The sequence below is a fragment of the Marmota flaviventris genome, chromosome 1 (genome assembly GCF_047511675.1).
Source record: "Marmota flaviventris isolate mMarFla1 chromosome 1, mMarFla1.hap1, whole genome shotgun sequence".
NCBI classification, from domain to species: Eukaryota; Metazoa; Chordata; class Mammalia; order Rodentia; family Sciuridae; genus Marmota; species Marmota flaviventris.
Window position 1 is genome coordinate 178,531,616 of NC_092498.1, and position 24,751 is coordinate 178,556,366.

General features: G+C 43.3%; 1 protein-coding gene across 14 annotated transcripts in view; it reads right to left on the reverse strand.

Annotated features, from left to right (window-relative positions):
* Window positions 1–527: 527 nt before the first annotated feature.
* Window positions 528–24,751, reverse strand: part of Tbc1d5 (TBC1 domain family member 5) — a 517,207-nt gene continuing 492,983 nt past the window's right edge. For 8 of the 14 annotated variants that reach the window (XM_071619394.1, XM_071619380.1, XM_071619386.1 and 5 more), the window contains 4 exons: window positions 15,674–15,753; window positions 14,573–14,716; window positions 7,644–7,778; window positions 528–4,271 (listed from right to left, as the gene is read on the reverse strand). In XM_071619394.1, the coding sequence (XP_071475495.1) occupies window positions 3,978–4,271; window positions 7,644–7,778; window positions 14,573–14,716; window positions 15,674–15,753 (653 nt within the window). In that variant the 3' untranslated portion in view covers window positions 528–3,977. Of the gene's footprint in view, window positions 4,272–6,624; window positions 6,689–7,643; window positions 7,925–10,356; window positions 10,482–12,673; window positions 12,750–14,572; window positions 14,717–15,673; window positions 15,754–24,751 lie in introns of those variants that run through there. The other 6 variants (XM_027923156.2, XM_071619400.1, XR_011709183.1 and 3 more) reach the window with 5 other exon arrangements.

A 24,751-nucleotide genomic window follows, 5' to 3' on the forward strand; every position in this document is an offset into this window, starting at 1 on the left:
GTCGTTGCCCTGTGCTGAATGTTGGGCTAGTAGGACAAACTTGGTGCTGTGGGAGTGGGAAGGGGTGGTAGGCTTTTGGGGTGGCCCCCAAATGGCCTCTTGAATTAGCAGGCAAAGCAGGAGGATTGTCTCAAGAGTAGCCAGGCCTCTGGGGGGTGGGGGAGGGATGGCTGTCAATGGAAGGGGTCGGACTCTACCCTGTCCAGAATCATCCTTAGCTGTCCTGCTTTTCTCTATGCTACATGCTTTAAATCAGTTATCCCCTGTGATCCTTATCACCCCATGAAATGGGTGACTACTAGAATTTTCAGTTTGTAGATAAGGAATCCGAGGCCCAGGAGGATAAGCAACTTGCCAGAGTTGGAGAGGATGGCAACTAGTGTGAGTCCTGGGTCTTCTCCAGGGGGTAGGTGAGACCAAGACAGTGCTGAGGCTGTGTGACCTCTGCTTGGGGGCTGGACCATGTCCATACCTGCACTTGACCTCAATGTGTGTTCACCCCACCTGGAAAAAGTCAAGCTACACTGTCAGTTTCACATTAGTCTTTTATTATAACCGTATTGAGTGGGATCACTTTGCCAAAAGGATAAATCGTTTCTTATATCAGTATGAGTTACAGCATAAAGATGGATGAGAAACATGGTATGTATGCTGTAGAGGGCACTACTGGGAATTTTATAAATCAAGTGAATTATGCCACTGAGAGAAAAGTTATCATGACAACTTTTTATATCAACATGGTCTCCAGCCTGCTTACATGAACTACTACCACTAGAAGAAGCTACTGAAAGTTAACACCGACAAAGTGATTTGGCCAGTGAGAAGGAGCCTGGCTGGCCAGTTGCTGTCCCTGTTCCTGCAGCCACTTCTCCCTGCCCCAAAGCTCCCTGCTGCTCCTGCACTGAACACACAGGGCAGAGCCAGGCATGTGTCTGCTGGGGAGGAGCAATGGAACCAGCCCTGCACTCACAGGATAGCCATTCAGCGAGCTGGAGACTTAAGTCCTTCATACATTCTCTTGTTCTGAATGACCCGTACGGGTGATTCTTAAAAAACAAAAGTGATAACCTGTCATGCTGTCTCCTGATAAATTTGGATCAATTATAACTGTCAGAGCTTTATGTCTACTCAGCATCTCTGACAAAGTAAAGGCAGTGTTCCTGCTAGTGGCAGGCACCTAGCTCCATGGCAGCTTCCTCAGTGCTGCAAAGGATAGTGCTCTAGAGTCAGCCCAGTCACATGTGAGAGGGCAGAGCACATTCATTCTGCAGTGCTGTCCTTCTTTACAGATTGCAGTTGGCACTGAACATAAGGGGGAGTTCATCCTTGCAAGAATAATTGAGTATAGCTGAATGTTTAAAGTGTTATATGACCTTGGCATACATACAATATAAGGCAAAGTAAGCTGATTTTCTTCCTCTAGTCTGTAATGCACAGATAATTTTAATTCATTTCTCATTAGAGAGGAATGCATGAAACACATGGGGACATGTATAAAAAAAGTGGATGACAGCGGGAATTAATCTAAGCTTAATGTATATAAAATGTAACTGCTAATAATCACAACATGCGAGGAATTCCACTGATTACCACAATTGTTAAAGAAAAACAAAAAGGTCTCATATGTCCAAGATTAAAAAAATATATAAATGTAAGTACCTGATAAAATAATAAAAAGGAACACATTCTTTAAAAAGGAACACATTCTTTAGCACTGTAACTAATAAAAAATGCAAATGATGTTCACCAAAGAAAAATAAAAAAAAAAGTCACTTAGAAAAAAACACTACTCCTACATTGCTCTACCTCTGAACCTGTGGGGTGGGGTCTGAGGCTGGTGCTGCACTACAGGCTCCCCTCCTACGTTTCCTTTGAGAAGGGAGAGGGCTCACAGAGGCAGCACCTCCGAATGCTCCTGTGGCACCAGCACAGAAGTACAGGATGGAGAGGACCCTCCCTTAGCATATGTACAGGGCTGAGAGTTTCTGGTGATGATTAAATGCCCAGCCAATGGCAGGGAACCTTCTTGGCTTGGTGGGTGGCAGTGGCTCTTGTGTGGCCAGTGACACCCAGCTATCCCTCTATTTCCCAGGGCAAAGGAGATGTGGGAGTGAGCAGAGGACAATTCTGTACTTCCTAGAACTGAACTTCTGACACCTTCCCAAGTCCTTTATGAGAAAGTGACCCCTGCACAGATGTGAGGCTGCCCACTGCACAAAGACCTAGAGCTTACAAAGTGTCGCCACAGGGACGTGCCCCGGAACAGTTTACTCAGAGGTGCTAAGAGGACCAGACTCAGGTACCAGGGAGCTAACTGGTGCAACTGTTAAGCAGTTGCCCAGTCATGGAAGGACAGACACCCCACCATCTGGCCAAACCAGTCATTAACCTCACATTGCTGGTGAGAGGGGATTTCTGTTAATTAAGAGCAAATTGTAGAGCTAATTAGAACCACCTCTGCAGTAGCTGACTTGAGAGTCATCACCATTTTCTTAGAGATCGAGTGGGAAATCATGTCATTATTACATTTGCTGTAGAGAAATATATGGTTATCAGTGGGAGGGACATAAATGGAGTCTTCTTTCAGACTTAGCTTTTCATTTAAAGTTACCATGAAGACTGCCACTGCCATCTGCTGAGGAGAGCCAGGCCTCCCTGCAAGGGCTGCTCTTTACTCTGGGAAGCAAAACAGGCCCCATGTCCATCTGCAGTCCGTACTTGTCCCTGGCAGAGTACCTGCTCAGGTGCAGGGGAGAGGTGTCCTTCTTGGGTCCTTTTCGTTTACAGAGAGAAACAGCTTAGGTGATGCTGTGTGTTCCTAAACTGCCAGCTGAGGGAGCTGGTCTCCAATCTGTGTTGAAGCCCAGGAAAGTACCAGTATATACTGTCAGACCTGGTCTTGGTGGTGGTGCCCAGGACACAGGAGTTCATAGCTGAGCACAGGCCCTGCAATTCCTTCCTCCCTCCCAGGGAGGAAACATCCCAGCACCTGGAATGTTCTCTAGGAAGCCCTGCTCCCTAGAGAAAGGACTCCAGGTCCAATTCCCTGTCACTGCTACCATAAGGCCACTAAGGGGTTCTGACTATAGATAGGAATAAACAAAGCTTTCCCCCTTTACTTCTCAGTAAAATACAGCTCTGAAACCAGAGACACTTTGACTGAAAGATGTGTATCCCTTAGAGTCAGGGTCACTTTTTTTTAAATTCAAGGATAGTAATACTCTTGCAACTTATGAAGTCAGTATAGTAAAGATAGCTTAAAGTGACCTTGTTTTCTGTAAAAGATTCTAAAAAGTAAAATATAATTGTTTAAGGAGGAACTATAAGGCCAAAATCTACTTAGCCTGAGGATTCTAAATGTCTTCTTTAACAAATCAAAAGAATCTTAAAAGTTGTTTTGAGGTATGGTGTAATTTAACTTTAGACCCAGTTTCTAGAAATCATAACTTTGAGAGGTCAGTAATTGAGTAATGGGTTTTTCCATGTCCTGGAATCCCTTGTTCTAGTTCATTCTATTGCACTTGGCTCTGCTATATGGCTTCCCTAGGTAGGAACTAAGTAATATGAGACAGATTTCTACAGAGAAAGCACTCTCGATATCAACTACTTTCCCGGTGGCTGATGCTTTGAGGGAGGGAAGCTGTCCACCTCCTCCTAAAGGTAACTGATGGCATTGTCAGACACTCTCAGTTGGGGAGGAGAAGTTGGGGAAAAGTGGTTCTGATTGTGGCTTGGTCTTTTCTCAGAGTATGGTTCTGGGTACTTAGTCTGGCTCTAATTCAGAGCAAGAATTGGGGTGGGGTCAGGTAAGGGCCCAGAAAGTCCTGTCTGCATTTTTGTGAACATAGGTGTATTTGCTTCTTTCTAAAGGGTTCCAATGGGCTGTACCAATGCCAAATGCATGCTGGGGAAGCAGCACTGGTTTCAGAGGGATCTCCCCTAGGGAGGCCCCTGAGGGGGAGACTGGGTCCCTGTGGTCAGATGTCCAGGGGGCTCACGATGGTGAAGCCAGAGTCCTTGCTGCTGTCGTCATCAGGGCTGGAGCTGGGGTTGCTGGAGGATGCTGAGGCTGGGCCCATCAGGGGATCTGAGAACACCAGAGGAGAGCAGGCCAGGGTCCGGCTTTTCCCAGATGTGCTTTTGAGGGTGCGAAGAGGCTGAGCCTGACCTGAGAAGTGCCCCTTGGCACTGCCCCCCTCATCTTCTTTTGAAACCAGGATGAAGTCATCAGAGCCCCCTCTGTCGGGGAGCCCAGGAGTTTCTGCAGAAGCCTGTGAAATAGAGAACAGGTGGATGAAAAGAGAAACTAGCCAAGAACAGGGCAGCAGGCCTTCATGAAAAGCCAGGCTACCTTGCCCCAGGCTCTGCCTGGTTCTCTGCTCTGGAGCCTGGGCACTTAGCAGCAATACAGGGTCATGAGCATGTTGCAGAGCCCCCGAAGCAGAGTGCTGGCTTTCCTGGGTTCAAAAACAACCCCCCCCCACTTTCTCCTCGATAGGCTGCCTGGGTTCAAGGGCAGCCCTACCATATCATGTGGGACCTGAGTGCAAATCTCTTGGTCCTCCTTAAACTTCAATTCTCTCATCTGTGAAATGCGGATAAGGACACTGTCTTTCTCGAAGTGTGTGTATGGGGTCACAGTGAAGCAAGGTGATGTTTGCAGATGCAAACCTACCAAGACTGCTCCTTAATGGGAGCTGCCACATTTGGAGTGGCTTGACTACCACCTGCTGCTTCTTTCCTCATACATTCCTCAGTGGTAGCTCCTTGAGGGTATGCATGTCAGTGACTCCTGAGGCAATGGTGGTAGGTTCTATAAATAGGAAAACCCAAGAATGGCAAGCAAGTGCCAGGTGAAATGCCAAAGGTACAGAGAGAATCACTTTAGTCTACAATTATCTTCCTCCTTAAGATAAAAAAAAAGCCACTCATAATTGCTGAACTAATCCATGAACACAGATAGAGGTTTTGGGTTAGCAAAGTTATAATTTGACCAAGGTTGTCCAATGCCAGCTAGCAGAAAAGTGCTTTGTCTAGGGTGGTGTACATTGACCCAGTACCCATGCCTGCCTACTCACCCACAGCATGGGTGGAAATTAGTGCAGGGTCTAAAGAGATACATGGAGCCCCTTGGCTGGAGGTGCCCCCAGGGCCTCCTGATTGCTGCAGCCTAGGCCAACCCTGGGTTGTGCAGAGCCTGGAGAGGGAGTTAGCAGCACTTACTGTCAGGTCTATTTTCAAATTTCATGTCTTCCTCAGTAATATAGGGGGTGAGTGGTTAGATAATGAGCTAGGGGTTTCCCATCTCTGACACTCATCGCCCTGTGAGGCAGTCAGCTCAGGAGCCTGAGCACTCTGCCTTAAAATCGCAGCAGGCCCTGCTGTTCCCCACTTCTAACTCTCAGGCTAATGACATTCTGCAAACACATCCATTCCTATAAAGAGAAGCAGCATGTGATATTCTGGGAGAAAGGGACATGATTGAAAATAACACTCGCATAGAAATGTTTGATAAAGACTGTTCTTTTTCCTGAGTTAGAGGGAAGGACATCAAATCTCATCCCCATTTACTATCCTGTGTATGGGGCATTGGGGAGAATGTTGCTGCCCTAGAGTGGCATTCCTCCTGCATACATCTTACTCTAAGCACCCAAGGCCACAGGAGTCAGCGCGAGGCTGCAGGTCTAGCCTCCTACTCTCACAGCGGACACTTTGTATGACTGGGTCCTGCACGTACATCAAGAGAACCTTGAATTCTTATAAAATGGGTTTCTGGTTGGAATGCTATTTGGTAGAGCTTGTCTTAGGGTGGAAATGAAAGAGCATGTACAGTACATCCTACTTCTCAAGTGGTACTGCTATTACAGGGATAGCATGATCACCTACAGTGGAGACAGCGGAAAGGCTTTGAAGAGGGGGGATACTTTTCAAAGCCCTTCCTTGGAAGTAAAGATGGTTCTTCCCATTCTTCTGATTATTTGGCTTGTTTCTTCCCAGGTCCCAGATACAGGTTGTGGACTGGCTTAGACAGTGCAAGTTGGCTGACAGGGCCTTGGTGATCCCTAGTCTTTTAATTGTGTTCTTTTTTTAATCCTCCTTTCTGCCCTTAATATTACAGATCCAGAGAGGGGCCTTGGGCTCTTGGCCAATATCACAAAGCAACTTCAAGGCCTCCACTCCACTGCATTACTTCCAGTTTTTTTTTTTTTTTTAAATCTAGACACCAAGATGGATTCCTCATGGCTTTCCATAGTGGTCTTTACTACAGCAGGTACCCTGGACACCTAGTAACTTGGCAGAGCAAGCCTTCAAAGTTCCTACTTGGGAGCTGGTTCGTGAAGCCCAAGTTTTTATCTTAATGTTATAGACATTTGGAGTTCAGTTATTGGGTCACTGGGAATTCTAGTGTTCAGTGCCCACATGTGGCTAGGAGCTGCTATTTTGTATAGCACAGATAGACAACATTCCATCATTAGGAGACATCCTATAGGCTTCTACCCTAATCCTGATTTCACACTATAAAATAAAAAGGATCAAGGGAATAGGGAACCATGTGTTGTGGTCCTGGACAGTTTTAGGTAGGACCAACAGGTTGAAGAACTTTTCTAATTGTATAGTACCTACCTGTTACCCTTGAGATGGCATGTTCCTGACTGTAGCCAGCATTCCCTGCCTCTACTCAAAAGCCCTGAGAAGGAAAGTGCAGATGACTCTTAGCTTACAGTGCAGGCTCATGCAGGAAGAAGGTGGGTCAAGGTTTCCTGACTGGGAGACCCCTGATCAGTCTTCTCCAGATCCTTGTGCTTTGCTGCAGAAGGCCCCATGGACTTTTTTTTTTTTTTTCCTGATTTGCTTGCCTCTCTTCCTGATCCTACAAGTTTTCAGTTACAGAGGCCAGGGAACAGTGTTAGGGTCTTGAGATATTTTCTGGTGATGCATTCACATGTTAGATTGGTGATGGGCTGTACCAAAGATGGAATGATTTTGTTGTCTTGGTCAAAATTATGTCTAAGGAGAATGCTTCCCTGTTCTCCTTTCTCTGGTCAAATCTTTTCAGGAGCACTAGTTCTTAATAAGCTGCTAAATATCACAGGGAAGGGGCCACAAGGGGACTAGGCAGAGAAGCTCTTCTCTTTCACTTGGGGGATCTTTAGGTCCAGGAAGGGCCATCTCAGCAGCAGGTGCAGACGAGAAGTATCTCTTGGATGCTGCACCCAGGTGAGGCCCTGCCAGAGCGAGGGTGCAGGGCACTTCCTCTCATATATCTCAGCTGGCTCATCTTGGGGATGCATGTGGGGTCCAGCACCTGTGCTTACAGCGGTGAAATTGCTACCTTCCCCTGATGACTGCCACCATCTTCCAAATTCTTTGTTGCCCTTTGGAGAGGACCGTGAGGAACTAGCCCAAACTGCCCAGTCCCTCTCTAGAGGTGACCTAATATAACCTTGCCCATTACAATCTTGCTAAATTCTCTGCCCTGAGGGGTTCTTGCCTGCCATATTAAATGTGCAACACAGGAAGAAGCATGGTCTGTGTGTATACACATGTGATGACAAGTGCAGGTTTCTGTCTCCCCAGTAAAATACCCTGCTTCCTTTGCCTAGAGAGCCACTGCTCTGGGATCCACCCAGTGTTCTCCTTACCTGCTCAAGTGAGAAGCCTTTCTTCACTCTGATCTCCTGTTGTACCTGCTGCCATCCTGGCTGACTCAGCATCTCTGAACATTTTGTTTGCAAGTTCTCCCCAGCTTGGTCAGTAGTGCCAGACTCTTGAGTTGGCTAACAAATTTGTAGTAACAGAGTTCAGGAGACCCTTAGTCAGGCAAGCTCACACAAAGGTCAGCTAGAGCTCAGTCCAGGCTGAAGGGGAGGTTGGTAGGGGATGCCTGAATACAGAAAGCTTCAGTACAGAATCCTTGGCATATCTACAGCAAGGCAAAAAGAAATCAAATCCTAGAGCTCCAGAGGGAGCTATGGCTTTTTGATAGCTGAAACACCTGCTCCCAGTTTTATAATTTTACAGTTTCAATGCTCTGAAATCCTTTGACAGTGGACTAAGTTAAAAATTTATTCCAGGTAAAGATTTGTGGGATCTGCATTCAGAACAACCATTTTGGACAGCCCGTGAGGGTGTTTCCATCACTGATGGATGTCTGGTTATTTGTCAGTGACTAAGAAACATGGTCTTTGGCCACAATACATTTCTCCTGTGTGACCAGGAGAAACGGTCTTGAGGATGGGTTCCTAAATTGCAATAGTATTTTGCAACTAGATCTGTAAGAGGAAAGAGAAGTGGTATGAAGTTCCCTATGGACAGTGCTTTATGGCCTTATATCACAATCGGGGACTCCAAAAGAAATATAAATTAATCAGTCTTCTTTGACTAAGAAGAGAATAGTCCTCTACCCTCCTGAGCCTCAACCCCCTTGTCTGGAGGACTCTCCCAGGACCTCTGCACCTAGCTCATCCTCAAACCTATAAACACACCTCTTCCTGACGGCAACATTAGACATGGGACCAATTATAAACCAGGAAATGGAGTTCTTCCCTCTAATGTATGTACAAGTGCCTTTCATCACTAGCCTTTATAACTGGAAGGCACATGGCCAAGGTCTGAGGCTGACCCAGGAAGGTTTGTCACTCTCATAAGGGGTATCTTCACAACCCATAACCTCTTGTGGGTGGATATTCAAACCTAACTGGAGAAGAAAAGTTGGCTGTGTTAGCAGAGGCAAGAAAGCAAGCCAGTAAGCTAGAGGGCTGGACAGCCAGATCTGGAGTCCCTCCTAACCCCAACACAGTTGCAGGGCGAGTCAGAGTGGAGCACTAGGGGTGCCAGAAGCTGGCCAACGCCTAGTTAATTGGAGAAACTGAGGGAAATTCAGCAGAGGCCAGATGAAAGGCTTTCATGCGGAGGGTGGAAAGAATGTCTTCAGAGACACATCCCATGGATTTCTGAGGGGGGACAGTAGCCAGACAGTGCATGGAACCTACTTCATATCTCAGGGTATTCCTGATATCTGGAGAAAACTCCCAAAATTGAATGTGGGTCCAGAAACTAACTCTCCTCAACTTGTGAATATTGCCTTCAAGGTTTTCAACAACAAATAAGGCTGAAGAAGATGAAGAAGCAGGCTGCCCTCCAGGTAACCCTGAGGGAAGAAAGAAGTCACTGTGGGTAAGTCTCCCTTTCCTCCAACACGAGACATGCTGGCCACCAGCAAAGCTGGGACTGAAGTAGTGTGCGTTTTGCAAATTGGAGGGATATTGAAGAGGGAATACCCAAACTGTCTCATGAGGGTAGGGGACAAACCCAACTGCTATTACCTCCCCTCACAGAAAATGAAGATTGATGAAGTCAAAGAGCTCCTTGATTGGCTACCAAAAAAGGGTTTATTGAGCCTGTGTGTGTGTGGGGGGTGGTTGCAAGGTTTTAAAGCACTCATTCCTGAGTGTCCCATTTCCCTTTGAGAAAGAGGTTGGTTAGCCAAACTGGGGCCAACAACTCATCTTCAGCAAGATAGGATGGAAGTACAGGTCCCCAAGAGTCCTAGCATTGAGCTTACAGCGCTGCTTTGTAAAACACCAATAATACCCAAAACTGTCCCGACTCAAATCAAACCTAGGTCTGCAAGGATAAGTGGGAAGAACTATCAGCCAAACCAGTAAAGTTTATCTTAAACAAACCAACAGCTGGCCTGAGTAAAACAATCCCCTCTGGCCATGGCTAGAATCAAGCCTGTGCTGAATCCTCAGGCAGGAATTTTTTCATGGCTCTCAGTTGTGGAGGCAAGGTTAAGGGGCTGCACCAGGTGATAGTCTTCTTGTTAAACAGGGTTTAAAGAGAGCCCGCAGATTGCCCTCTATTTCTCCCATCCTGCTGGTTAAAAACCAAGGAAAGGAGAGCACAGGTTATTCAGGACTGACTGGTAATTAGTGAAGCTGTGCAGACATGCACCCTGTTGTTCCCAGTCCCTCTACCTTATGTTCTACCTTAATGTTCCCAGGACTATAAGTATGACATCGTTCTAGACTTAAAAGACATTTTCTTTTGTATCCTGCTGGATTCTGGGACCCAGGAGTTGTTTGACCTCTCTAGATCCCCTCATGGGAAAGCGAAACAATAGTACTGCCAGACAGTGCTCCCCCTACACAGAGGAAACAAAGCAAGCTTCAAAATGTCTCCTGCTTAGGAGGGTGGATGACAGGCAAGCAAGGTCGCTAACAAAGGTGGTGTAGGTGATTATACGACTGGCTTCCTGGAGTAACAAGGACCCCAGACTTAAAGGAGATCTTATGTAAAATGAGAACAAGGTGTATATTACCCAAAAAAAAAAAAAAAAAAAAAAAAACTTCATTCAAACAAGGCTGCCTGTATTCTCATTGGCTAAGATGGTACAAGCCAGGGATGCTGCCTGGAGAGGACCTGCAATGCCAGCCACCCTTGGAGGTCCGAGATGTATTTTAGATGGAAGCCTTCCCCTGTGTAACAGAAAAAGCAGAATTTAGAAAATGACCTTGAAGCAAAAATAGGCCCACTGTCACAGCTGGATAGATTTCCTTCAAAGATAGTGCTGGTGTTTCCCAGATGCTTGGAATACAATGGAGATAGCATGGAAAGGACCAATTGCAAGAAAACTGAGTAAAAGCCAGGTGTACACCTGTAATCCCAGTGGCTTGGGAGGCAGGAGGATTGTGAGTTCACAGTCAGCCTCAGCAACAATGAGGTGTTAAGCAACTCAATGAGACCCTGTATCTAAATGAAATACAAAACAGGGCTAGGAATGTGGTTGAGTGTCCCTGAGTTCAATCCCTGGTACCAAAACACCACCAACAAAAAACCCCCCAAAACGAGTACAGTTCCTGGAAGCTGTTTCTCTGACCTGCACTGAAGCTATTCCTAAAGGGAAGCTCAGCCTCTTTGAGATGTGGAATGGAAATCCTTTCCAGGAGCCAGTGGTTCTGATGTGGAACCAGAATTGGCAATAAGATACAATGAACTTGGGGCAGGTGATGGCTACCTTTCATAGATAGATAAACCTCAATCTTCCTCTTACCAAAATATACTTCCATCCCTATGAATTAGGGGGTTGGATATAAGTCAGGATTCCCTGAAGACCCAGTGAACACAACTTGTACTGGGTGTTAATTTTATTCACTACTCACTCTTCTCTTAAATTGTAAGGTGTAATTCCCTGGATTCTTCACACAAGACTAAAGAGCATCCTGGAACTGGAAGACTTTGGATGAGCCTGGAAATGCCCCTCCTATAGGCTGGGACCCATGGAAATGAAGATCAAACAAATAAGTAAAGCCTAACAACAAATGATCTTTCTACTTTTCTTGTTGGAGCGTTTGTCTTCTAAAATAGTTAGGCAGACACTCTATACATGATTTCCTTCTTGTTATTATTGACATAATTGTCTGTTCTTGGCTACATTTTGCCAAACCCCAGCAAACTAACTGTTATGATTTCAGGGTATAGTTCTTTCCATGTGAACACAAGGGCAGAAAAACAATCTCCCCAATCCTGGATAAGGCAGGAATTTAATGGACTCTTGGATATGTTACCCAAAACCCTTTTGACCACCCTGACTCCTCTGTTTTACCTGTGATCAACTTTTCCATGGTTCTTAACTTTACTGTGTACTATGATGAAAGACCCATTAAAGTAATGCACCAAGTAAGGGTAACCACCCGAAACTCCACATATCCTCCCTTGGTTTTGAGTTCTGCAATATACCCCGAGGCTATAAATTGTCCTGAGCCCATCAATACTGCTGTAGTCACTGAATTATTTAACATATTTCCCAATAACAGCTCAGTTAGATTATCTGTAAGGGAAAGCCAACAATATGAGGCTCTGGCTTTCTGGGAATACCTGGATTGAGCCTGCCAAGGAAGTAACAGAAACCTTTCCCTTTGTATGGACTACCTGAGACTCAATATCTGGAACACTCAGAGTCCACAACCTCCTAACATAAATCTCTAGAGGTTTGTTCAATAACTCCAGACTCTTACCTTGGCTCCCAACAAACAGAACACTGACCAAGGGCCACCAGTTACATAACCCTGGTTTAAGCCAATTCTGGAGACCTTGCCCTGGGACTCAGAGCTCAGTTTAAACAATTGATTGGGAATCCCATATGCTGACAGGATACCTGCTTGTTTGGGGGGGGGGGGATCTGAAGGAGCCCCAGTGAGCATATACATGGCTGAAGGGAGCAGTTTTTCTCCACCTTGGATTGAAATCACGAACCAAAACAAATCTTTCTTCTCCTCAGGTACTGAAAACTAACACAACCAGGAAGATGGATTCTGGTATACATTCAGTAGAATCTTCTTGCCCTGGTGGAGGTAGGAGCCCATAAACTTATTAGGTATTCTTTCCAGGGTGTTAATCATGTCTGGGCCATCTCCACATAGCAAAAAGGAATAGAATCCTTAGTAATCTGGTTACCAGGCACTACCTTAGCTTTGAACTGTATCTGAGAAAGGAGTTTGTACGAGCATGGGTACTTTCTTGTTGTTCTTATAGTAACACTCCTGATGTTGAAACGTACCTTGAGAACACTGTGAAACAGGCATCCTGGCTTCAACAAATATTCCCAGAAGCACAAGGAATAAATGACTGGTTCTCAGAATTGCTTTCCTGGATCCTGGAGGGTGTTAAGTCTGTATTTTCTGGGCTAATCAAATTAGGAATGTCCATTTTACTGATCTTATTTATGTCAGATGTGCTTCAAAATGCTGCAGTAAAACAATTGCACAGGATACTTCAGCTATGGTTTTACTGATTTTGTTCCTTCCTTTGACATCAAGTGACGTTCACTCATCTAACTCAGGAGGAAGGTGTTCCACAAAATGATTTCCCTCTCCCAACTCTTCATCAACAAGGAGTAAAAGGTATGGGTGGGGAAGTTTTGTTAGCTGTTACACAGAAATTTTAAAGTCCAGCACCTGTGTTTGCAGGAGAGTCCAAAAATGACAACTGCTAATACCCTTCAGAGTGTCTCTCTCAATAAGGCTTTCCACTGAGTCCACAAGGAATTGGCTTAAACCAGCCAAAGTAAACTTTGTTCCTTATAATGCTAAATTCTCATCCCTGGAGGGGTTCCTGCCTGCCATTTAAACATGGACTCTATGAAGAAGTATGATCTCTAATTGCACATGCACAGGAATATGCCCGCCTCTACAAGTCTCTCTGGTATGAATAGGCATAATCTTCACAATAAAACTCCCTTGCTTCCTTTGTTAGGAGAGCCTCTGTTGTGGGTGTCACCCCTGATACTCTCCTTATCTCCTGTTTATGCTTTTGGGCTCTGCATTTACCAACGGGGGAACTCATTGTGTCCATTACAGGTCCTTATAAATACCAGAACCAGGAATGACCGTTCCTGGCTTAATATAATAAAGACATTTTAAATTTAGTAAATCCATTAGTGTTTGTAAAGGTTTTTTTTTTTTTTTTTTTGGGGGGGGGGGTTGAGGGTCTGTAGTATTTTTACACATTCACCTAAAAATAATATGTTAAGTTTGGCATGGTGGTACATTCCCATAATCATAGCCAGTTCATTGAGACCTTGTCTCAAAAATCCCCAAATTTCTTATTAAGAATGGTGGGTCTGTGCTCTATTTGAAAAGTAAAACAGCTGTGCAGAGAAGGAACTAATCAAATTGAAACCTGCACTAAGTAGCTAGAATTGCTCCATGACAAATAGCTTTTACAAGGTTATGCAGAGTTCTTTCTTAAGGCATATCTCCTAAGCTTCTGGATGCCAGTTTCAGATAAATCTTTTGCTTACATTCAGGATGAGATATCTAAACTGTTATTTCAGATATAGGAGGGAAATAAAGTATAGTGAGCTAAAACTTACTGATGCGGGCAGGGAATCTGAAAACAATACCTGGTGAGCTGGGGGCCTTCTCATTGCAAGAGGAAGAGGTGGGATAAAGCATGCAAGGAAGTGCTAAGATCCTCTCTAACTGGATTCTATGTTAGAACAAATCTACATAATACTGAGACCCAAGAGCAGCAAACTATGGTCACGTCTGGCTTCCAGGCCTCATCCACAGAATGCATTTTTAAAGGGTTGTTAGAATATGTGGTAGGCCAATCCTAATGTTTTACTGTCTGGCCCTTTCCAAAAAAAGTTTGCTGACTCCTGTCTTAATGAAGTTCTTCCCAATGAAGACAGATGAAGTAATTTTGGCAGAACAAGTTCTAGCCAAGTGAAAGCATTAGGAAAGCAGGGATAGTACTTCCTGTGCTAACAGAATGGAGGCAATTAAGATAGCTGTCTTCTCTTCTCACAGAATAAGAGCAGCTCTTGCTGCCACATGTGGGTTTTTTCAGGTTGAGCACTGCAGAACTCTAGTTCATCATTACCCTTGTTAATGGCACCACCTCTGGAGTGTACAACCTGTACACAGCATCCCTGGCTGGGGCTACGTGTGGTGTTTTATTTAAACTTCACATGTGGTAATCTGAAACACTTTGGTAGGATTTTTCTTATTCATAACATTGAAGAATTTCTACTCAATGTCAGCCCATTCACATAACAGCATTGTACCTGCTTGGTGGATCCAGGAACTTGTTCGTTCTGGCCCTGGCCACTGGAGCAGTAGTGGTCATCTGCGATGGTAATCTGCTCATTTTCTTCAGCTTCCAGTTGGCTCTGGTTGAAACGCAGGGAACCTTTTAGAATGTCTTTGATCTATTTTCAAAGAATAAAATAAAAAAGATGAATGAGTTTGTATTTAGAGTGCTGGTTACATCTCCTATGTTTAGACTTGTCATTGACCTTTTTATACAGCAGTTCCCCCTCATCTGTGACTTCAGTTACCTGTGGTCAACAGGAGTCCGAAAATATTAAAGGGAAAATTCTAGAAAAAATAAACATTGTTGACTGTTCTGAGCAGTGTGGTGAAGTCTCTTGCTGCCCCTTCAGACAACCTAGAATGTAAATCATCTGTACAGCAAAATCATGCACGGTCCTATCACATCAGCTGTCACAGTATTAGAGCACCTGTGTTCAAGTCACCCTTACGTAGGAGTATCCAGCATGCCTACTCATTCACATAGGTGCTGTCTCTTCTCACAAGAAGGGCAAATAAAATATTTTGAGAGAACACTTTCAAATTACTGGGATTATAGTATAAATTATCCTATTTTATAAATTAAATCTCATTCTAGGTATTCTGAATTTAGGAAAACATAGTGCTGAACCTTACATGCAGCACATCTATAGTTTCAGACATCCCCTGGGATCACAGTATTGCCCTGGAGGTTAAGGGGTGACTACTATAGTATGAATGTTAACATTTTACTAAAAGAAATAGGGGAAAAATTCAACTTTATCAACCCTTTAAACTTAGCAATGACCAGGGAAAATTTTGTGGTGTTAATGGTCAGATTCTCACAGGGTCAGATATGTATGTCATGTCCTAAGCAGGAAGCACCATTTGCCTGCACACCTAGCTCCAGTGAACCACCTCTGAGCTGCCAGCTTGTCAGACATAATCACTAGAAGGAGTAAGGGGGGGGGGATATTAGGGTTACGGAGATACTGGCTCTAATATCATGGCATTCCATGTTCTAAGGTGCCCTCCCCAGAGCAGGCACCAAATGGGTGGCCTGTGTGACACAAATAGTATCAGAGTACTGCAAATACCTGTTTTAATCCTGCCAGGGAAACCAGAATTTGATCTTCTTTTTCCAAATTTTCTTGTAATATCACATCTTGAATATTTACTGAAAATAGAAGAATGATATTTTATGACTAATGCTTTGAGTATAATTTACATATTGCTACCTTGTAACTTTAGACAAGCCTGGGAGTTTTTCTGCCAACTTTCAGAGCAATTGTTCCCACCAGGGATGCTCTGCATACTGTAGGTGGGGAGCAGAGAGGACAGCACTAGGCCTGCATGCACAGCCTGGTATGGAGCCTTCTCTCCAGTGTTCCATCAATGTGCTCTGATAATGGCAGCTGTTATCTTTACTTCCTAAAAGTCCAGGGCATTTCTTGATGTACTACATGGCCAGCGGCCTGAAGCATTCATCCAGTCTCTAAGAGGAAACATTTTAGCTTTAGTTTCCTAGGCTGCTGGAGTTCCTTGGTATTACCTTTCTCACTAAAGAGGAGTTATCCCCAGGTAACTAAAATTAATACAATGTCTCTAAGGATTTATTAACCTCATTGCCATTTCATTTCAAAAATAAGAGGACAAACTCACGGCACTAGGGGCTGTGCTTAGGTGGCGATGCTTACAAAGTCAGCACGCCTTCAGCCAGCATCTTCACAGGAGCTGTTTCTTCATCCTCTAGGAGGTTCAGAGCCACATGAAGAGACTTTTTCCCAGACCTGACCTGAGGGACACATCCAGCCAGCTTCTGATCCTCAGAATCAGCATCACACCCAGTTACCCACACATGCAGTGGCCCTGGTGCTCCACACCCCTGAAGGATGCACACAGCCCTTTGACAGACTGTGGCTTAATGAGGTGGGATTCTTAGGGGAGCTCAGTGGGTTGAGTGAAAGCCCCCTCTTTCTGGGAATTCACAGGAGAATGTGGTGGGGGCTGGAAGGCACAATTAAAACTGTGTAATAAAGAGACCAATAAGGACACCAATTTGAAAATCGCTACACTAAGATTTACATTCATACTGCTTTTGTATTTCCTGTGGCCTTAAAAAACAGCCCCAGTTACAAAGTCTTACATGATATACTCTTATTCAACAACGCTGTCCCAGTCTCTACCTGAAACTCCTAGGTTCCATGCCTGTCCCTATAGCCACCATAGCTAATATATCACCCTTGCTTGCTCAGTGTCCAGAGGCAGAGCCAGCACACTTGTACTGAAGACTCTGCCTCCAAGTCTGTGCAGACTAGCCCCCTCTTATTGTTCAACTTTCTGCTTTGGCACTGTATCCTCAGAGCAAACCAAAGTTGACCCAAGTCCCAGTCTAGTTCTGCCACACCACCTATTTAGTCCTCTCTGGCATCATTGCCTGTAGGTGCTGCCTTCTCCCCCAAGAGGACAGAACTTCCAAGACATGCTTGCTCAGGGCAAGCACAAAATGATGCCTGAGCCATTACAGGTACACAATAAGAATTCACTGAATGGATGAGAGAATGAACACTCTTGGAACATACATTTCAAGACACTATTATTTGAAAATTATTATAAATTCTTAGAAGATTATTAGAATAGTCTTCTAAGTGAAGTAAGCCAGATTCAAGGGTTGAATGTTTTTCCTCATATTTAGGAGCCAGAGAGAAAAAAAATTAAAAAACACTGGTGGGGATAACCTCATGAAAACAGGAGAGAGAGAGAGCTGTAGAGATAGGGGATCGAGGAAGGGGAGAAAAGAGGGAAAGGGGAGGAACTAGGGCAAAGGAAGTAGACCAAATTATGCTATGTGCATGCATGAATGTACCACAATGTACCACTTTTATAATGAGCCAAGGAAAAAATACATATAAATAAATAGAAGAAAGATTGGAAGAACAGAAGAAGGGGGGAGCAGGGGAAAGGAGAAGTAAAGGGAAAAGGAAAGTACCAGAGAATGAACTGGAACAAATCTTGTGCATATATGAATACGTCACAATGAATTCCACTATTATGTATAATTGTAATGCACTAATAGAAACATTAAAAAAAAAAAAACACTGGCATTCTAAATATTTTCAAAAAATATTCCCAGTAAGGGGCAAAGCAAACTGATTCCATCAACATGCTTCCAGCCTGACAATTTACTAGAATCTTCAGTAAGAATGAATCTATAACATGCTGACAAGTCCTCTTACATACTCCAGAGAAAAGCAGCTTTTATTTATTGGGAAAACTTGACTGTAGTTCTTGGCTAATAGAAAGTCTTGCTCTACAACAAGAAAGCAAGTTGAATGAAATAATAGACATAATTAGAGAGCAAATGTTTTTGGTTTTCTTAAAAGCCTGTAACAAATTGTTCTCTCAATAAAAAACAAAACAATCCACAAGATATTAACAGCAACCAACTGCAAAAAATTGAACAGAACAGTTCTGCAGGCATTTTAGAAGATTGAAAAGGCTTTTGCTTTAATAGAGCCCCCAAATATGCAGGGACAGAGCTCTCCTTAGAGGCCAGCAAAGACCTTCTAGGCATTCAGAGGCCATTCCTTAAACACCAAAGAAACATGTGAGTCCATCCCAGAACCCTGGCACTATCGTGGCAGGGAGAAGAAAAAATGAACAGTGGGCACTGGCTTAGATGAAACGCCTAACTTGTAAAAGACTGAATTGTCTTCAACTGGCAAGTTTAAGCCCTTGGACTGCCACTGGTGAGAATGGAACTTTATGGCAAGATTTTGTACACCTGAGTTTACACAGATTTACAATCTCGTTATAGAAGTATCTATGTGAGACCTTCTAAAATCTTATTGGTTACATTGCCTGACCATACTGGTCATATTGCCTGGGACTATGAATCAGGAGGTCCTAGCCAGCCTCTCTTGAATGCTCTGTTTTGCTGTGAACCTCCCACAAATCATATACTCAAGATTGGCAATAGTGACACTTACAGGGGTAGGTTGGGAAGATAAAATGATAGAAATCTTTTTGTCTTTCATAGCAGGTCTGAGTGCTCCTTGTTGTAAAGCTCTCTTGGAAAGAGCACAAGCAGCCAGGGAGCCTGGAGGCCTGAGGAGGTGGTAGAGTTGTCAGAAGGCTGGCCCAACTCCACCCTCCACTCCATTTGCACCAGTACAACTGATTTTAAAGGGCAGCACTGGGCACCTGTCCTTCAGCTGAGGTTGGTCATGTGACACAACTCTAGCCTATGAAATGTAGAGAAGTTCCTGGGTGGAGTTTCTGGGAAAGCTCCTCCTGGCGAATGACTCAGCTCAGGCCTTTTGGACTTTCACTTCCCCCCCACTTTGCCTGCCAGAAATGCTTGTAGGAGCTCCAAATGTTGCCTTCCAAGCATTTGGTTGAAGATCACAGTTTGAGGAGGATCCTAGGGTAACTCATGGAGCTGCCATACCTGCATGGACTGCCAATCTCTGGGCTTCTTAATTACTTGAGGGGCAAACAAACAAAAACAAAGCAACCTGATTTATTTACTTTTTCAGGCTTATATTATTAGCAGCTGCATTAGTTTCCTAAGGCTCTGGAACAAAGTACCTCACACTGGGAGTCTTAAAACAACAGAAATGTATTCTCTTAGTTCTAGAGGGTAGAAGTGCAAGAGGGCCGTGGTCTCTCAGAAGATTCTAGGGAAGAACCATTCTGACTGTGTCCTAATGTGCAGCGTAGCTGGCCAGGATCCAATGCAGAATGGGTGCACCAGGGAGGGAGAAAGGTACAGGGCCTTAGTTTTATCAGTAGTGAACCATCACTCCCAAGTTCTTTAGACTTTTTTTTTTTTTGATGAGGTTAAGGATCTCCCTTTAGGATCTTAGTGATAGCATGACCTGTCTTTCCCCCTGAAAACCCAAATATACATGAAACCTTCATTTAGTTTCAAGCATGAACTCTTGTTTGAATCAAATAAGCTGTCTAGGCTTACTTTAAGAAATCCAGGTTATAGAAATCCAAATTAAAACAGTAGAGCCCCTTTATAGAGGCTGCTAATATTTTGAATACAAGAATTTTTATTTTGCTAAGAGTACTAACCATGTAAATCTTTTCCTTAGCCATTTCTACTATATATTAAGGTAGTATTTATGAACATTCTACTAACATAAAACCTCCTAGTAAACAAGTATTCAGTTTCAAGTAAGTTGAACCTGCATGTAAAAACAGAAGAGCACCATGATGTGTGTGTCAGCTCTTCATCACCATGACCAAAATACCTGACAAGAACAACTTAGAGGAGGAAAAGTTTATTTTGGCTCATGGTTTCAGTCTATAGTTGGTAGTCTCCCTTTGGGACTGAGGTGAGGCAGAACATTCTGGCAGAAGGGTATGTCTGAGGAAAGCTGCTCGCTCATGGCAGCCAGGAAGCAGAGAGGGGAGAGGGTGAGAGAGACAGGGCCAAGGACAAGATATAGTTCCTAAGGACATGTTCCCCTGGGACTGGCCTCCTCCAATTGTGCCCCATCTGCCTAAAGTTTCCATGACCTCCAATAGTTCATTCAAATTATTAATCCACTTAATGGATTAATCCACTAATGAGGTTAAAGCCCTCATGATCAATTTATTTCCTCAAAGCCCCACTTCTGGACATTTCTGCATTGGGATGAAGACTTCAACATATGAGTTCTTGGGAGACTTTCCAGATCTAAGCTGTAACAATGTCTTTTCATGCCTTAAAATATTAAAGGAGAAATGTGAAAATGTTAAAATTTCCAATGTAATGCGTAATTTTCCTCATGGCAAAAGGCAGAATATGTTATAATGTGGAGAAGAAAAATTACATTCTTCATTATCAGTAGATATTAAAGTATTATATCTTATAATTGTTGGGGCACTGAAACTAAGGGAAAAATGCCACATAACTAGCTACTTCTGTAGAAATTACAGAAATCTTATCACATAACAATCTATTTTTAATGAAATGTCAATACCATAAAAATAGATTTCTAACTCTAAGGGTTTTAGAAATTGCACACAAACTACTTCTTCAATTTCTTAAAAACTTTACTGTTTTCAATGCTAGAATAAACTTGTTTTCATCTAAATGTTTTAAGTGGCTGGTGTATATTTATTCAGGGGTAGTGGAAAGTGGACAAAAACAGAACTTAAATCCACCTATGATGGGGGTGAAACTGGGAAGATACTGAGCTTCCTCATGCCTGCCTAGTTACAAGTGCCCTCCTCACATGAGGGCTGTGAAGAATAAATGAGACAGCCCAGGTTGAATGCTGGCCCAGCACCTATCTGCTGCAGAAGCTTATAGTCCGGCTGCTTTCATTTCTACATGGCTACGTGCCTCACTGACTATCTCAACAACCCTCCAGATGAGAACCATCTCGTTTCAGAAAAGGGAGACAGACCTAGAAGTGCCAATTCTGTATCTTGAAGTCTCACAACAGAAAAATGATGGAGGTAGGGTTAGATTTCAGATCTTTCAAACTCTGAGCCCTATCACAATGGAACTGATGTTGGGATCAAAGATATGAAGAGGCAGAAGCTAGGATTTGGGCACTGACTCAACTGACCTAGATGTAGTGCCATTTTTTCAAAGTGAACTGACTTAAGTGAGGCCAGCCAGCAACAGGAAGTCGCCTACATGCAAAACAGACCACACGATCATTTTTACTAGAGACCCATTTTTCGAACACCGACAATGGCACCAAACATCTTGAACTTTGAAGACCCTGAACTGTGACCTGCGTATCACTAATCCTTTCAATAAGATTGAAGTAATAACTTTTACAGAGTTATTGTGGGGCTTAGACGAGATAATCAAATTGCCCTACTTGTAGCATGCTGCCTCACAATTATTATTATTGCTTGGAATGTTTTTTCCCTCCCTGTTATCTTAAATACCCAGATAACTAGATTCTGCTTTGTGAGGACATCTTCAGATACAAATTTAATTACTCTGACCTTTGACAGTCTATATATAACACTGCCCAGATTTTAAAGAGGAACCATACAGATTGTTACCAAATAGGTGGGGGAACAATGGAGGAAAGGTAGCACATAGTCAAGGTCACTGGTCACTGCTGGCTTTGACTGCACATTGGCAAAGGGATTTTTGTGCATTGAGTATATTCCACAGTTGTCCAGACTTTGGGAGAAACTGGGACTTGGAGAAGATGTAGGCATCCATTTCATCACAGAGTTCCAACACTTGGTATGTATACTGTGCATCCCTGTGAATGCCCTTCCCTTTTCTAGAAGGTCCTCCCATCCTCTGTATAACACTGCATCCTGCCTTTTTTTCAAAGTCCACCTCAAAATTCACCATGTCCAGGCACTGGTTCCTTATTATTAGTCTTCCCTCTGAAAGCACCCAGTTGTGGGGCTCTCCCTACTTCATCCATCTCTCTCTCTCAGAATTTGATGATGGAAGTTTCTAGAAATTGCACCGTTCTACAAGGCAAATTCTAGGCTCATGTCTCCTGGTTCTGAAGAGCCCCAGCTCTCTTTGCCAGTTTGCTAAGATCACTGATGCTCTGGGGCAGACTGTGGTTTGCTCCATGTGAAGCTGTATGTCACCACAGGTATTTCTGAAAAGGTATATATTCTCTCCTGTTCTCTCTGAAGTCCTTCTTCCATACATACTGAACTCAAGTTTCGCTTAAACTCCCTCATCACTTTTCCCCCAATCTATTTGTCATCAAATAGAACATTGGTGGCATGAGCAATGTGAGCTATGGGCTTTTCTGCTAGCATGAAGGCCCATTCTCATTTTCTGATCAACAATGTAGGTGAGATGTTTCCCAGATCAAAATTAAGGGATATTAATATGGTTAAACAGACCCTGAGCTGACAAGTGGTAGGGGCAAGAGAGGAGAAATAACATTCACTGATGGTCTAATAGGAGTCAAATACTTCACATTCAGAAAGAGTCAGACACTTCACATTCAGAAATTTCTAAAAAAAAAGTAAAAAGCAGATTGTGCAGAAAATACAATCAAGGATCCTATTTTGTGTCCTGCTGCTAGAATGGCTGAAGACCCTAATCTCAGCACTGAGAGAGGAACATTACTTGAGAAAATCCTGTGGTGAAACTAGGCAAATATATAAGATATGGCTGCCCCCTTAAAGTCAACCGAGGAAAGAGACTTCATATATTTTCTTAAAATCTATTTAGTTATTAAACCCAGTAAGATCACTACCCACCAGAGAAGTCTCTTCCTAACTAACTGGAAGGATAAAGACATCACTAAAATGGCTGGAGTCTCAGTGAGGACAGCCCCTGTTGGGGATGCTTCCTGAGTAGGAATGCTACCATGCCAAGGAGCCACAATGAGGCCCTGTGGTCACCATGCAAGACAGCTTGTAATAACCACTTCTGGAAGGTGGAGTGGGGGACAAAAAGACTGATACACTCTGAATACAGGTAAGTTTAATGAATGAGTTGGATACTTTATTTTTTTTTAAATGAAAGTATATGATATTTAGTTTGGGTCCTTTCTACGGGAAAGCATGTGGAAAAATGCCTCTGTCATTTTTCGAAAACAGTATATTGAGTGGAGGCATCCTGACCTAGGGAGGGATCTATCTGCAGGAGTACAGTTTGGCAAGTTTTTCTAAGTAGGTTTTAGGTTGGTACAAGGAAATTGTTGACCAACTGTTTTCATGTCTTATGGGGGGAAAACTTCAATTAGGATAGAACAAGTTCAGAGAGGTTGAAAATGAACTTATGACTTTCCAAGAATGGTAGGCTACATGCATTGGAATGCCAGAGGAGGCAGTGGGCCCTCTGCTTACAGAGTTTAGTTGCATATAAGCCTAAAGTGTGGGGTCATGAATATATTAACAAAGTTATGAATATGTTAACTGAACTGTGCCCAAATAATTTTAAGTTCTCTGGTTTCTTACTTCTCAACATCTACCATGAGCAGTAATATCAGGTGACCTGGGAGCCTATTAGAAATGTAGAAGTTCAGGCCCTACATCAGAACTAATGAATCAGGATAGCATGTTTAATGAGATCCTCAGGAGGAGTGTGTCTTTCTCTTCTAGAGTACTCTGCTACCCACAATTAAATGCAGTGTTTAGAATTCTTAAAATGATTATGAAAAGCTTTTATCAGAGTGTAATTGACAAAGAGCTGTCTGGTGATCATGTTTTCCTTCTCACTTTTTCAAATGTCATTTAGTTAATTGCCTTACTGAACATTTCCAAAAACATCCATTGAAAACTATAAGACTTAAAGTTCTGACAGAGGCAAATAAACCAATTTTCAAAACTGGCCTCCTCTCTTTTAGTAATTCTTGCATCAATATTATGACATGTACAAAATCAGTAAAGATGTGTGTAATAAAATAGGAGAGGATCTGAAATCCAATTACTGATTCAAGTGTGGCCTCAGCAGAAGCATCAGTGGGCTTGGGTTGGACTCTTCCTGCTAGCTAGATGGGTCAGTCATCTTTCCCTGGCCTTAGTTTCCTCATCTGTGAAATAAAGAGCAACTGATATGGCTTCTAGGATGTTCTAATGTCCTCTGAGCTGCAGTACTCCCAAGGAAAGCTCGGGAAATTTAATTTCCTTTAATTAAATCACTGCATTTAATCCTTCTATTGTATGTATGGACCAACAATGAAAAAAGAAGCTGATGGAAACCAATGTCTAAATACCAAACAACTGAATGGAAACACCTCTATGTAGAGCAGGAGCAGGAGCAGGGAAGGGGGTGGTGTGGGCTTTGGAGCCCAGCAGGGTGAGCTGCTTATATATTCACTGTAAACAGTTGGTAGCTGGGCCCAGCTGCTCATGGATCAGACTAATGTAGGCTGCTCACCCACGTGCAATTATGTGTGAAGTTCAGCAAATCTAAAAATAGCGTGAGCTCAGTGCAGAGGTTAATACTGTCAATGGCTTTCAACTCAACTGTCAGGATGACAAGAAGGGGAGTAACTATGGCAACGGAAAAATGAACACATTAAAAAAAGTATTCTGAAGTTGACAAGAAAAGTTTAGATTTAGTAAAACTCATATTTTTAATTCCTGTCTCTAATCTTTGGATTATTTCAATTATATAAGAAATAATTTTATTAGAGTTTTGACAAAACAAATAACTCTTTCAGTTTTGGGTTCCAGAACCAAGAGGAAATACCACTAACCTGTCAACTGTATTGCCCCAACAGCCA